Below are 16,071 nucleotides of genomic sequence, written 5' to 3' on the forward strand. Positions count from 1 at the left end.
GGGTTGCTTAGGCTCGGTCAATTCTCTCTCTCTCTCTCTCTCTCTCTCTCTCTCTCTCTCTCTCTCTCTCTCTCATAAAAATGCTTGAGGACTTTCCCCATTCACTTTTTTGTTTGTTTGTTTGTTTGTTTCGATCTGCAGTGCTGCGTGCGCCAAATAGAGAATTTTCATTTCAATTTCAAATCAAATGGATATTTTATCGTTTCTCTCTTCTTCTCTTTGTACCCTGTTAATTTGAAATATAAATTATTAGTGAAGGAAAAGGAAGTCTTATTATATCTTTGTCCCCTGTCTTTCAATTTGAAACTTAGATTATTACCCTGTGAAACAGAAGTCTTATTATATACGAGCAAAAGTTAAAAAAAAATCCCGCGAACTCGATGAACACATCAAGAAAAAGCAACGTGCAGAAGCCTCTGTTGATCTCAGCAGCCACAGGCACCAACTGTAGTGAATATGATCATCATGGCTCCTTGCAGATGTTGCGAAGAGTATGTGCGTGTTCGGGCGTGCGTACGTGCGCGCAGATGCCTTCCGGTAAGTGTTGCACATGATCCGCGCGCGCGGCGAGCCACTTGGGACCCCTCTTCTTCTTCTTCAAGAGGTCAGTGTGACGCGAGACACCTCTGCGAGAAGGTGTCTCAGGGTGCTGCTCTTCAGAACTGAAACTTTTTTTTTTTTTAATCTCTCTGTCGTTCTACCCTTGTGTTAGTTCAGGGGCAGTGGTGTGTATCAGTCGTTTCTAAAGTGAGACGAGAGCATATTTCGTTTGACTGCGTATACTCTGTGATTTTTTTTTAAACAGTAATATGAAAGAGTAAAAGTGAACATATGACAATACATTTCACCATGTTTTCCAAATTGCTTTTTGTGTGGTGCTCGGTGCTGGCAGCCACAGGGGCGCACTTAATTCCCTACAACCTCGGGGGAACTGTTATCATGGTGGACAGTGAGGCACTCAAGTACAACTCTCCTCTCCTGGCCCACTTGGAAAACGGGATGCCCAAACGAAAGGGGCCCGAGAACTCGTCGAGCGAAAACCATTTTGAGACGTTTGGAACGATCTCAGATGGTCAGACGAAAGCAGAAAACAATCTCCACGCCCAAGAAACGCAGACATTAAGTCCAGCAGAATATTCAGCAGAAAGTGATTTTAAGACAGACACTCAGGGCAACTTAGAAATTAGTGTTTTGGACGAGGGTCAGGAAGTGTACCCTTTGCCCACGTACCATTATGACCCCCCTCAACCTGTTGGGTGGAAGGACGCGGCGGGAATTTACATGGGCGAACAAAAAATGCCCCTTGTGCCAAATAACCAGCCTTCCTTATACTACTCGGTAGAAAACCCAGACGAGACCCACGTTTCAGAGACAATCCACAAGATAATAACTTCGTTGAACCAAAACACAGCCGATATCAAACTGAACGATCGAGCTCCGGTTCCTTTGATCCCACCTATTCCTGATGCTCAGAGCTTTGTCAATCCCGTCCAGAATGCTCACTTCCCCTCCCAGGAGAGCGAGCAGTCGACTGACAGCTTCCTGAGTGATGCTTTCTCACAAGCTTTTGTCAGTGACTCTGATTTCAGGGATACTGTCGACAGCGTGACGGTGTTGGGAGATAATGTCCGTACCGAGATTTATCATGAGCATCAAATACTTGGTGGCGTTGGGGATACTCATCGTAATGACAATATACAAACACCTCCAACGGAAAGTAGTGGTCAGGAAACTACGACTAGCTTTGGACTCTTCCAGGCATCCCAATCTGATCGAGAAAATCTTGAGACTGTTACCAAGACCGCAGAGGACAGCAACAGCCCTTCTGTCACTGTTGTTAGCGATGGCACTGAAGAACCAAACTTTGATGGGATCACAGAACAACCGTTGGAGGATCAAACTACTGAAATTCCTCTGGAAGAAATTCTAATCCAGAAGGAGGAAGCCATCGTCATGGGTCTGCAAGAAGAAACTGAGATCAAGAAAGAAGAAGAAGAACACCAAGCTGCACTTCAGCAGGCAATGGCTGATATATTTGGTAGCCTATTTGCATCCGAACCCGAGCAGTCTGATAAAGAAGACGGAACAGTTGCAAGCGATGCCGATACAGAAAGCTCAGTAAGTTCTCAAAATTCAGGTAATGGAGAAGTGCAGCAACACTCTGACACAAGTTCAGTGGTGCATTCAGGTTCAACAATACAAGAGGATTCCTCTGTATCTAACTTCAGTGATAAAGAAGATGCCCAGGAAGCATAGAATCGCCAGCATCTTCAGCTGTTGAAGTTCAAGAGGACTCTGACGTGTCTAACTTCAATGACCACGAAAAAACACAAGTCTCAGATTCACACACACCCGCAGACCTTGCTGCCCCAGAGGATTTAGAGGGCGCTAATGATCATCAAGAAAATAAGGAACAAGAAACAGACTTTCCATTGCCATTCGATCTTTTTAAAGAAGAGGATTCGAATATACCGAACAAAGATGAGGAGGAAAATGTGCAAAATGAAGAAGTCTCCCTAGATCATTCAGATCTTACACCACAAGAAGATTCAGGCGTGTCAACTGTTGATAAGCAAGAAACAGACTTACAAGCACCTTCAGATGTGGACCAAGAAGATACAAATATGTCTAACGCTGATGAACCAGAAGGAGCACAGCATGATGCAGATTTCCCAGTACCTTTAGACTTTATTGCCCTGAAAGACTCAGAGATGTCTGCCATTGATGAGGAGGAAAGTATACAACAGGAAACAGACTCGTCAGTTCATTCAGACGTTACCATCCAAGAAGATTCAAGTATGTCTAATGCCAATGAACGTGAAAACACACGGCATGAAACAGATTCACTAGTACTTCCAGATCTTACAGTTCAAGAGGATTCAAGTATATCTAATAAGGATGCAGAGGATAAAACACAACAGGAACCAGGCTCGCCAACACCTTTGGATCTAACAGCTCATGAGGAGGACTCAGCTGCATCCAACAATGCAGAGCTTGATAGTACCCACCAACAAGACTCAACATCAGAAACAGATGCAGGAGCATCGCATGTTGCAGAGGAAGAAGAGAACGACGAGCCTCTTGATATCCTTGGTATCCTAAATGGTCCAAATGAAGGGGCTGAAGAAGAGCAGACCTCCCTCTCTGAGACTGATGATGACAGTGGTAATGATGAACCTTCAGCGGTGAACGAAAATACCAATGCCAGTGGGCAAAGCATTTCCAGTACTTTGTGGTCCTACTTCCCAAATACGAGAGGGGAGCCAGAAGAGGCGTCTGTTGCTGAAGCCCCTCAAGTTCCCCATCACTCCCAGGCAGTTATGAATCCTGTGCCAATCACTGGAGACCAAGCGGCTGGAATCTACATCGATGACAAAAAAGTTTACAACAAACAACCAGATGATCATACCCCTGGGTACTCAACACGGCACGACCCGCCTGAACACGATGACGGACTGCTCACCTGGTTTGACGACGAACCTATCAAGATTTTCGACCGTGAAGTAGCTAATGACACTTCTCAAGTGGCTAGCACTCCTGAAGAAGGTAATACTCCTGGAGTAGGTGATGCTCCTGAAGAAGCTGATGCTGCTCAAGTAGCTAACATGCCTGAGGAAGTTATCACTCCTGAACTAACTAACACTGCTGGAGTAGCTAACACTGCTCAAGCAACTAACTCTGCACAAGCAGCTAACACTGCTGGAGTAGTTAACACTGCTCAAGCAGCTAACACTGCTCAACCAACTAACACTGCTGGAGTAGTTAACACTGCTCAAGCAGCTAACACTGCTGGAGTACCTATTACTGCTCAAGCAGCTAACACTGCTGGAGTACCTATTACTGCTCAAGCAGCTAACACTGCTGGAGTACCTATTACTGCTCAAGCAGCTAACACTGCTGGAGTACCTATTACTGCTCAAGCAGCTAACACTGCTGGAGTAGCTAACACTGCTGGAGTAGCTAGCACTGCTCAAGCAGCTAACACTGCTGGAGTAGCTAACACTGCTGGAGTAGCTAGCACCGCTCAAGCAGCTAACACTGCTGGAGTACCAATTACTGCTCAAGCAGCTAACACTGCTGGAGTAGCTAACACTCCTGAAGAAGGTAGCACCCCTGAAGTGCAGGGGTCACCCGAACCAAACCCGCCTGCCCTAGTTGACCTGAGAGACACACAAAGACCCATTGACAACACGATTCCCGTGGGACCCCCTAATACTGTGGGACGACCTACCATACCAGGCAGACCCCCCATACCAGGCAGACCTACCATACCAGGCAGCAGTGTACCGAAACCGAAACCTTTCAGTGATATCAGTGGTATGTATGTATGGTGATTTATTGTGTCAGGTGTAGTTTTTAGTTTCATAACTTATGATTTGGCACAGAATGTGATAGGCCTACTTATGATGCTTCTTTATGTGCAGCTGAAAACGTCGCAGTAAAACACTGCTCTCATAATTTGTAGATTATGTAAATTTGTATTATTAGTAAGATACTTCTTGTGCAGTTTTCTGTTGTGAATTATTCCATGCACACTCTATTTTCGGCTGTGGGTCCATCGAAATTTGTGTTGGGGGTGACCTTGGTGACCAAGGAGAAGTAAAAAAAAGAACAGAAGCAGTAACTTTTAGATTTATTTTCGTGACTGACCAGTTGATGGAGATTGAGATGATTTTTCAATAAGAAACAGTTAATTACCAACAAAACAAAGAAGTTATTTGTTCCATACACAAATGAACTTCATTCATGATAATCAAGACGTGAGATATCAATATTTACAGACATTTAAGGAACATTTTAGTTGTTTTTGTGACCTGCTCAAAAAAATATATATATATGCTACAGAACTCTTTTCAAGAATTTCTGTCAGACATATGGATAAAATTGTTGTATTTTTTAAAAATCTTCCATACATCTCTTTATCTCTCCTTTCTCTTTATCCCCGGGCTCATTTCTCTCTCTTCTCTCTCTCTCTCTCTCTCTCTCTCTCTCTCTCTCTCTCTCTCTCTCTCTCTCAAGCCTGGGGTGTTTCGAATTCAAGCCCAGAAGTCAAATATATACAGTTGTCAAGATGATGTCCCTCGAAAGAAATAAAACCAAATAAATCATAAATATGACTTAATCTATCATTGCTGATTTGGAATAAAGTAGACCTTATTATGCCAGCACGGGCTCTTCCTAGTACGAGCAGCAGCCAGCCTGTATAAAAAAAAAGAAAGAAGAAGATTCTCAGGAAGAGAAAACGTCAAACCGGACATGACAGGCAAACTGGAGTGGATCGATCCGCTAATTCGCCGAACTGATGACCCAAATCAGGAAGAAGAAGAAGAAGAAGAATAAGAAGAAGAAGAAAATGAAGTAGAAAGTTTTTTAGAGCTTTGTAAATAATTGGGAATGAAGTTTCTGTCATTGATCTTGAAGATGATATGTTGCCAGTTGTAATAATAATAATAATAATAATAATAATAATAATAATAATAGTATGGCGACTAAGAACAGGTAAAACAACCCTGTTGGAGGAAATCGTGAATTATTTTACTTTTGTTCTTCTCTAGTGCATTGTTTATAAGATGAAATCTCTCTCTCTCTCTCTCTCTCTCTCTCTCTCTCTCTCTCTCTCTCTCTAGTGCATTGTTTATAAGATGAAATCTTTTACTTTTGTTCTCTCTCTAGTGCATTGTTTATAAGATGAAATCTCTCTCTCTCTCTCTCTCTCTCTCTCTCTCTCTCTCTCTCTCTCTCTCTTCTCTTTCTCTCTCTCTTTTTTTTTGATTATCATTATCTTTACTAAAATACAGATGTGTATAGATGAAAAGCAAACTTAAGACGATTAGCCATTTTGTATATTAGATGCAGTTTATTTACTTGTTCACTTATTCTTGTTTTCATTTCTTCAGTTTTGTCCATTTTTGCCATACACATCATTAAACATCAAAATGCTCATACTAAATAACGTATTTAAATGAACGCCACTTTCTTCGTGTCTCTATATAGAGCAAAAGAGCTAAAAAAGAAAAATCAATTTTGTATAATTCTCCATCAGCTAAAAACTCATTTTATATTCTCCATCAGTTTTTGAAAACAGTACCGAGTTTTCATTGGGAACTTTGAGGAAAAATCCACTTTTATAACTTTCTACGCCAAATGTAAAGACGACAGGTATTGAAATATTTTTAAGGGTCCTGCTATAGCCTCTGGGAGGGAAAATGCATAATGGACCGCTAAAATCAATTTTTGGGTTTCGTTTCCCGCTGGCTCCTTGAATGTGTGTCAATCCCCCTCCCCCCTCCCAACATCCAACCACACCAACCCCCTCCCATCGATGTCTCTCTTCCCATCGCCTGTCATCTCAGTTCCTCGTAGAAAACGGGGTGAGGTCACACATGCGACAGCCGACAGGTTTGATTGGGTTGAATGGTGGGTTGATTGCCAGTTTCCGTAAACTGGCATCGTAGCATCTAAGGCTTGATTGATTGATGTTTCATTCCTGTACACTGGCGTCGCAACAAAGGAAAATATTAATAGCAATTTTGCAGATAAAGTGCTTTTTTTAACATGTACATAATCATACTATATAATACCGTGAATATATATATATATATATATATATATATATATATATATATATATATATATATATATATATATATATATATATATATATATATATATTGTGTGTGTGGCACGGTTACTCTGTGAGTACTAAACATCTTAATCAAGAAAATGCAATGGAACATATAATGCACATAATTTACAAACAATGCAATTGCAGTCACTCAAATATTGATGTTATTTTTTGATGGGACACTAATTCTAGTACTGATCCATTTACTAACTAAAATGTGGAATTTTCCTTTAATTCTGTGTTTTTGGTCCAATTATCATGTCAATGAATTTCATTGAAACCACTATATTCTCAATTACTTTTACATGCCGTCTTGTTCTCTTCAATAAATGTTACCATTTTGCCTTTTATGCAGATTCCCCGATGCAAAAACTCTGATTGTTTCCTTGCCAAAATTTTCAAGAGATTATCATTTTAAAAGTCATTTGTGTGCCACAGTCTTATGCACTTGGTTTTCCATAGTGTATAGGCTGAGATTCTTAACCAGTTAATCAGAATTGTAGGGTTTGAAACTCGCGATGGTTCCTGTAAATTCAACATTTTTCAATGGCTGATTCATGAAATTTAAGAATAAGGCATAATTCTCAGGAACGAAGCCTTCAAGATTGCATGCAATGTATGTAGTTTCTGGCCATACACGTGCATGCATCAGTGCCTACACACTCGCACACATATTTCTTCCATGTTGTTTGATAGTCATATACATGCATGCATATATAATATAATATATATATATATATATATATATATATATATATATATATATATATATATATATATATATATATATATATATATATATATATATAATTAATTTTCAGTATTTGCGATGAACTGAGATATGAATTGGGAAAGTTATGTGAATATTTAGATAGTTCGTCTTTTATATCCTCTAAAATTGATGATCATCCGAGAAACATTCCTGCCTTTTGGAATAAAGAAATTGTTATTTAAGACAAAACTTTCATGGCCATACCAATGTAGACTTATCAGAGACACCTTTCACAATTTTTGCAAACAGAGAAGTTACTAGAACATACATCCATACGCTATGAAAGGAGAAAACTCTCAGGTTTTGGAAAAGGGACAGACCTCTCATATGATGCCTTGGTCACAATCATTCCAGATCCTGGAAAGAGAAAACTTAGTTTTTGGAAAAGGAAGAGAACTTATGATGCCTTGGCCTCAATCATTCCAGATCCTGGAAAGAGAAAACTCTCAGTTTTTTGGAAAAGGGACAGAACTCTCATATGATGCCTTGGTCACAATCATTCCAGATCCTGGAAAGAGAAAACTTAGTTTTTGGAAAAGGAAGAGAACCTATGATGCCTTGGTCACAATCATTCCAGATCCTGGAAAGAGAAAACTCTCAGTTTTTTGGAAAAGGGACAGAACTCTCATATGACGCCTTGATCACAATCATTCCAGATCCTGGAAAGAGAAAACTTAGTTTTTTGGAAAAGGAAGAGAACCTATGATGCCTTGGTCACAATCATTCCAGATCCTGGAAAGAGAAAACTCTCAGTTTTTTGGAAAAGGGACAGAACTCTCATATGATGCCTTGGTCACAATCATTCTAGGTCCTGGGACGGTCGATGGGGACTTCTCTGAGGACCAGGCCAACGTCACGATCAACACAGGAGGTGCTGTGTTCCACAACGCTATTCCAGACCTCCTCCACAAGTCTACTTGTCGTGAGTATTTCCCTGAGTATTATTACTACCCTGCATTGTCTGTCACTTAAGAGGAGATTGAATAGTTTAAATTAGGTTGGTGAGGTTAGGCTATGTTGGTCAGGTTAGGTTAGGTTAGGTTATGTTGGGTAATTTCTTCTAAGAGGAGACTGGATAGGCCAAAGTAACTGACGGATTTCCTCCGTTGTTTTCTGTCACTTAAGAGGAGTTTGGATAGTTGAGGTTAGATTATGTTGGTTAGGTTAGGTTATGTTGAATAGGTTAGGTTTTGCTGGGTAAGTTCTCCGTTTTCTGTCACTAAAGAGGAGACTGGATAGGCTGTAGCAACCGCTGGTAGCCATATATTGAACCTGAAGAAGTGCAGATCGACAAGGGCCTCCTAGTGATGGCCTTTGCTTTGGAAGAGGGCCAGTGACAACCATTCGATCCTGCTGAGTTGACCACGCTGTTCACTCACCATGAGCAGTGATGGTTGATGGAGCCTTTCATATTATATTATAATTTACTTTTAATAGTTACTGGTATTGATCTTCTGTTATTTCTTATTTCTTATAGCACTCTTCGTTGTTAAAAGTCAAGCAACTGTATTTCTATGACAATTTTCCTTATTTCTCTTGAGTAACTTCATGAACAATGAGCTACCAAAGGTGCTTTAAAGAAAACGTATTTTATATTTTTTACTTTCATTATTCATTTCCTCATTCATGTCTCTTTTTAAAAGGTGATTGACCATTCCCTTATCAACATTATCTCATTATTTCTGAAATTACTTTTTGTATCTGCTTCTTTTACTGTCATTTCCTTCTTCAGACGATCTAACAAAAATAATTCTGTTCTAAAACAAACCGACCTCACCGTCTTCCAGGATGCGGCCTCAGGTTCAACCAGAAGATTGTGGGGGGCGACCCAACGTCCATCGACCAATACCCATGGATGGCGGGCATCACGAGCAAGTCCGACGACTTCACCTTCTGCGGAGGGTCGTTGCTCAACGACTTGTATGTCATCACGGCTGCCCATTGTCTCTACCAGTAAGTATGAGAATGGTAGGCCTATCTATTGCTTTTATCCCACACTAGAGACCTCTGTCCAGTAAGTATGAGAATGGTAGGCCTATCTATTGGTTTTTCTCACAGTAGAGACCTCTGTCCAGTAAGTATGAGAATGATAGGCCTATCTATTGGTTTTATCTCACAATAGAGACCTCAGTCCAGTACGTATGAGAATGGTAGGCCTATTTATTGATTTTATCTCACACTAGGTACTTCTATCCAGTAAACGTGAGAATGGTAGGCCTATCTATTGGTTTTATCTCAAACTAGAGACCTCTGTCCAGTAAGTATGAGAATGGTAGGCCTATCTATTGGTTTTATCCAACACTAGAGATGTCTGTCCAGTAAGTATGAGAATGGCAGGCCTATCTATTGGTTTTATCCCACACTAGAGACCTCTGTCCAGTAAGTATGAGAATGGTAGGCCTATCCATTAGTTATATCTCACACTAGAGACTTCTATCTGGATAAAAATTACAATACTCTGTCGCCTTTAATGTCTGTAACTAGCTTTGTAGTGTCAGCATCCGCATTCTGTTAAGGTGCATGGATGTCACTCTGTTCATTATCTCTGTAGGTCATATGGATGATGAAGCTTCTAAATTCAGGAGGAGCTGTAGTGGTAATTTGAATCACCATTACTTTGTGCACGGGTATTTTCCATTTATTTCTTATGAGTCATTGCTTTCATATATACGTCTATTTGTAATTTCCATATATTTTTAATATGCATCTCTAGATTCCGTCCCTCTCTTTACGTAACTTTTCACAATTTTTTGTATTTTGTGGAAAATGACATAGAAACCTGCAAAGATTTTTATTTTTATATTATTAATTTTTCATTTGAAATGTTACTAAAATTGGGTCACTCAGTCAAAATTCTATGTGGTATTCTCTTCATTACCAAGAAGAGCATGCAGTGACACTATCACTCTAGATTAATTTTATGTCATCCAGTAAAGCTGCACAATTTCTTTTGCCATGCAGTAAAGCTACATCACGTCATTTTTGCTTAAAATCGACAGGTATCAAGTGGAAAAGAAAATCTACGCTAACTGAAAGCTAATTCAGCCATGAAGTCCTACTGATCTAAAAATTGTCTCCCCCCTTTTTTTGCAGGCAGTATGCTGAGGACATCTACGTCCGCTTCGGGGAGACCACGAGAGACAATTACAAATCTTTTAATGTTGATGTGGAGAAAATAATCGTTCATCCGAAGTAAGAAGCATTCTCTTTTGTTTTGTTTTAGGAATGCATTTAAATTAGTATTAAGTTTTTTGTGCTCTAAAAAGTTCTTGAATAACAGTGCCTTTTCAGTGGTTTTGCTGTGTGATAGGAGGGTAGTGGAAGAACGTACTTTATTATATATATATATATATATATATATATATATATATATATATATATATATATATATATATATATATATATATATATATACATACATACATGTGTGTGTGATATTTAAACATAAAATACTACAGGAAAAAATAAAACAGAAGGTATGAATACTAATTGGAAGAGCCTTTCCCATTTAAAATCTAAATAGTCAAAATGGTCAGGATTAATATATATATTATATACATATATATACAGTATATATATACATGCACACACACACACACAAACAAAGCCATATATATATATATATATATATATATATATATATATATATATATATATAGAAATGGCGCTGGTGACTGGTACAATACATGCACAGTGGTATGATTCTTGGCTACCAGTCGAGAAGGGTGGGGTTCAAATCCTTCAAAGAAGGCCGCTCACCCATACAAATGAAAAATGGCACATTAAAAGGATTGTGCCACTGCAAAAACCAAATAGTCAAAATGCCCGTCAACCTAACGGTCCGAAAAAAACCGAGGTTCAGTAGGAGAATAGGTACCAGCCCTCAACCTAACGGTTGGGGAGTTGTACAGTGGGCCTTAAACAGTGGGCCTACACACACTGGCCACATGTCATAGGCATTGGGACCAGGTCCCCCACTGACTGTCGGCCTAGGAAAAAGGAGATTATTGCCTGCCCTATGAGCCAACAGAGGACCAGGAGGACTTTAATATATATATATATATTATATATACTGTATATATACATATAATACATAATTCTTCCGCAGATACGACGTGAATATCGTGTACAAGGCAGACATTGGGCTGATTAAACTGAAGCAGCCCATCCCCTCCTTCACCGACAAGATCTTCCCCGTCTGCCTCGCCATCGGCAAGGATACCTTCACTGACTCCGAAGGTGAGACACGAAAGAAATAATATTTGGATATTTTGATTGAAGTCTCAAGGGGCCAAGGCTACTGTAGGCCTAATAGGCATTTTTTGTAGTAGGCATTTCAGAGGGATAACCAGAAGATGTACCTTTGCCTAACTTAACCTTGGGCGACTCTGCGGCGTAGCCTATCCAGGGGGTTATGGTTGGGGTGGGGTCCCTGCACCCTACCCAATCTGTGACCCCTTGCTCTGCATTCTACCCCAGTTATTTTTATAACTTGTATTAAAATACAAAAGTCCACATTTTTTTCACATTATTTATAACACCGGGCGTGCCTGCTCATCAGTAACTAAAAAGAGACCCCTTAGGGGGCTAGTGCCGTCCGGGCATCTCATGCGGCGCACTGTAGGCATCACTTAAGGATCTTTGCAGCCTCCCTTCCATGGCCCCTATAGCTGCAACCTCTTTCATTCCTTTTACTGTACCTCCGTTCGCATTATCTTTCTTCCTTGAACCCTCTCCTAACAATTATTTCATAATGCAACTGGTTTGAGGTTTTCCTCCTGTTACACCTTTCAAACCTTTTCACTGCCAATTTCCGTTTCAGCGCCGAATGACCACATAGGTCCCAGCGCTTGGTCTTTGGCCTAAACTCTATATTCCATTCCATCAGTAACTGGAAATTTTATTTCAGCCCAAGTCGCTGGATGGGGGAGGAACAGCTTTGGCGGCGACGTCACCCAGGGCCTGATGGAGGCGACGGTGAAGGTGCTCTCGACGAAGACCTGCCGCAAGGAATCCTTCTACCAGAAATACGAAGTCCACAAGAAGGTCATTTGCGCCATGGGCAAGGACATCGACGCCTGTCAGGTAAAATGCCCCCCCCCTTATTTTTTAGTTTTTAGTGAGATGCCTCTGATCCGTAAGAGTGTAGGCTCTTCTCTCTCTCTCTCTCTCTCTCTCTCTCTCTCTCTCTCTCTCTCTCTCTCTCTCTCTCTCTCTCTCTCTATATATATATATATATATATATATATATATATATATATATATATATATATATATATATATATATATATATATAATATATATATATATGTATGTATTCTATATCTATATAACATTCATTATGTATGTATCTATATCTCTCTCTCTCTCTCTCTCTCTCTCTCTCTCTCTCTCTCACACTGAGGGACTCTCTCTCTCTCTCTCTCTCTCTCTCTGTCTCTCTCTCTCTCCTATAAATTAGAGAAAGGATATCAGTAATTTACATAAAGATGTAGACGAGAGAGACAAAAATATCTTAAATGACTTATTCTCTTATCGCATTACATTTAAGTTTTACCTTTATACAATTCGGAAGACAAGTACATACATTCATTCATACATATACATAAATACATACACGTGTGTATTTGACAGGTGTATTATCAGGGAGGTTAGTGTTGCCAGGATACATATATACATACACATGTGTCTGATCCTGACTCAAGTACGAGACTAATTAAGAATATTGTATTTCGTCCTTTGAAAACAGGGTGACAGCGGCGGCCCCTTGGTGGTTCTCGACGGAGACCAGTTCAAACTAGTGGGCATTGTCTCTTGGGGCATCGGGTGTGCCCAGGAGGAATACCCCGGAATCTACACGAGAGTATCCTCTTACAGGTTGGTATCGGATTATAAAATTTTGGCCAAAGGCCGAGCGCTGAAACTTATGAGGTCATTCATCACTGAAAGGAAATTGAGAGTAGAAAGGTTGAAAGGTGTAACAGGAGGAAAACCTCAAAGCAGTTGCACTAAGAAACGATTGTTGGGAGAAAGTGGAAAGTCAGATGAAAGATAATATTAACGGAGGCACAGTAAAAGCAATGAAAGGGGTTGCAGCTAGGGCCCGAAAGGATGCTGCAAAGAACCTTGAGTAATGCCTACAGTGCACCGCATACGGTGTACTGACAGCACTATAGCCTCCTACTCACTTTAAATACATCAATGGTGCTTCTGTTGTAAATCTCATTTTGCTTATTAACTTTCTGATTTTATAAATTAATTGATTGCTCACTCGCTGTCACTTTTCATTTGGTTGGCAATTCCACAGGTGGTCCACACCAGGCCTCTTATGCCTGTAACATCTTTCCACATTTAATAGGCCCTTGCCAGTGCAAAGGCCTGTGCTGGCCTAAGGACGGCTAAAAATAAAACCAACAGACACCCATTTCTCCATCTTATTTTTAGTTAGGCACACCTCGCTGTAACCCATTACCTCTCAAAGATTGCTCACAAGTATATAAAAGCCCTGCAGTTCTGTCCATATTTACATAATCATTCTTCTTCTTTGCCTTCCAGCAAATGGATTCTCAACAACTCCAAGGACGGCACCGGATGCAGATACATCAAGAATGTGAAGCCTGGCAACAAGAACAAAAACAAGAACAAGAACAAGAACAACAAGAAAAAGAACAACAACAACAGGCTCCAGTTGGGCCAAATTCTGAAGAAGAAGAAGAAACCAGTCATAAGAGATGACGAAGTTGGGGCCGAAGATGGCGAACCGGCCAAGGGAAACAAACAAAAGAACAAAAATAACAGGAACAAGAACAAGAACAAGAATAAGAACAAGAACAAGGGTCAAGGCGACAAGAAAGCCGACAAAATCGAGGGGCCGAACAAAGGGTGGCAACTGATCTTCGGTGGCGGAGGCGCAGGCGACCAGGGTTCGGGAAACAAGGAGAAAGTGAAGAAGAAGAACCAAGTCAAGAGTGGCGGCGGCGACTTGGCTCCCGCCGGTCAAAATGCGATGACGAGCAACAAGAAGAACCAAGGCGATGACGGCGAGCAGGCGCCCGCAGCCGCTGACGTGGCGGGTGAGACGAAACTGCAGAACTCCTTCACCGAACCCGAACTGGCGCAAGACACTTCCACCAAAAAGAAGAAGAAAAACAAGAACAAAAACAATAACAAACGAGGCGATGAACCCGATCAAGGAGCTTCCGACGACGGTGAGAACAACACCAAGAAGAACAAGAGAAACAAGAACAGGAACAACAAGAACAGGAGAAGGAACAAAAACAAGAATAAATACAGCGAACAGACGTTAGAAGAGGCTGACGAGGAAAACGAAACGAAACAGGAGAATGTCCTCAGTGGAACTGAGGCTCCCGAAGACAGCCCCGTCGTCGATAACAAGAAAAACAAGAAGAAGAAGAAGAAGAATCACAAAAACAACAGCAACAGAGGCGAAGTAGACCAAGGCGACTCTGGCGACACGGAAGCCACTGACTTAACTAAGACCAGCAGTAACAGCAACAGCCAAAGAAACAAGAACAGAAAGAATAAGAACAGGAGGAAAAACAAAGAGGAGGATAAAGATCGAGTTGACTGGGGCAACCTGGAGTCTGCGCTGAAGGGAATCGGCGACATGATCGTCGGAGGGCAAAAACAGGCTTCCGGATAAAGCCACTCCCGTCCTTTCAACCGCATTCGTATATAGGCCTATATTTGTTACACTCTGATATCTATACTCAAGCTTTATATACCTTCCTATATACCTCCTTTAAAAGGTAACTGCAATTTACAGTTGAAAGGTTTAAGGGAGGTTACCAGATGCTTAAGAAAGGATGGGAGGTTCTGATTTTCTGAAGATAATTCGGGAAAAACAACAAAATTGTTATACTTCCTCTTGGTTGTAACTGGAAAATACAGATCATTTTTTAATGTATACAAGGTACAAATACTGTGTCTCTTGGTATTATGGTGACAGGTATCCACAGTAAGTCAGATGTAGTGATTCTCTGTAAATTGTGGGGAAAAGAGAAGCATTATTCCAGTTAACCTGTCTTCCAGTTCGTCTAAGACAGATATACTTTCCGTCCTTTCTCAGAATTGTATTATCTATTATCATAGACTGGCAAACAGTCCTCTCAACTATGTGGTAACCTTTCTTAGCGCAGATCTCTGGGCTACAACTGTTATCAGATGACATTTAAAGAGGCATATATTCGTCATGTAGTGTGATGAGGTAGACAGATTAGGCCTATATCTTTCTGTAGGTTAGTGTTTATTTATTTATCTATTTATTTATTTATTCACATGTACAATAATACATTTCTTTGTTTTCTTTTGTCTCTTTTTCGTATTTTACTATACATACCTCGATCCACACTGAACTATCGTTGAATCTTTTCTATTATATAGTTCTGTGTTATACCTCGTTATCTCTGTTGTTTTCTTTTGTTTTTCTAGTTAACTGAGTCCGTTCGCGTGGTTTGACATATTGTTGTTATTGTTGATATTTCCAAGATGCTGATAAAACTGCTCACTGAGCTCTTTAGACTTTAGAGCATTACAAAGATTCGTTATTTTACTCGTTAACATTTTGAATGCCAGAAGTGAAAGCTGAGTTGCAAAATAGGAAGACTCATACAAATTGTGATTTGTCTTCTCGCGTTTCAGTACTGGGACCTGG

General features: G+C 40.4%; 1 protein-coding gene across 1 annotated transcript; it reads left to right on the forward strand.

Moving 5' to 3' along the window:
• Positions 1-588: 588 nt before the first annotated feature.
• On the forward strand, positions 589-15,138 carry LOC136828268 (uncharacterized). Its single transcript, XM_067086128.1, is given in 9 exon segments — positions 589-2,250; positions 2,253-4,317; positions 8,206-8,319; positions 9,185-9,350; positions 10,491-10,589; positions 11,506-11,636; positions 12,307-12,482; positions 13,147-13,274; positions 13,953-15,138. Coding segments are annotated over 9 exon segments (5,388 nt in total). The 5' UTR covers positions 589-849; the 3' UTR covers positions 15,061-15,138.
• The last annotated feature ends 933 nt before the right edge of the window (positions 15,139-16,071 follow it).

This window comes from Macrobrachium rosenbergii, chromosome 42 (genome assembly GCF_040412425.1).
Source record: "Macrobrachium rosenbergii isolate ZJJX-2024 chromosome 42, ASM4041242v1, whole genome shotgun sequence".
NCBI lineage: Eukaryota > Metazoa > Arthropoda > Malacostraca > Decapoda > Palaemonidae > Macrobrachium > Macrobrachium rosenbergii.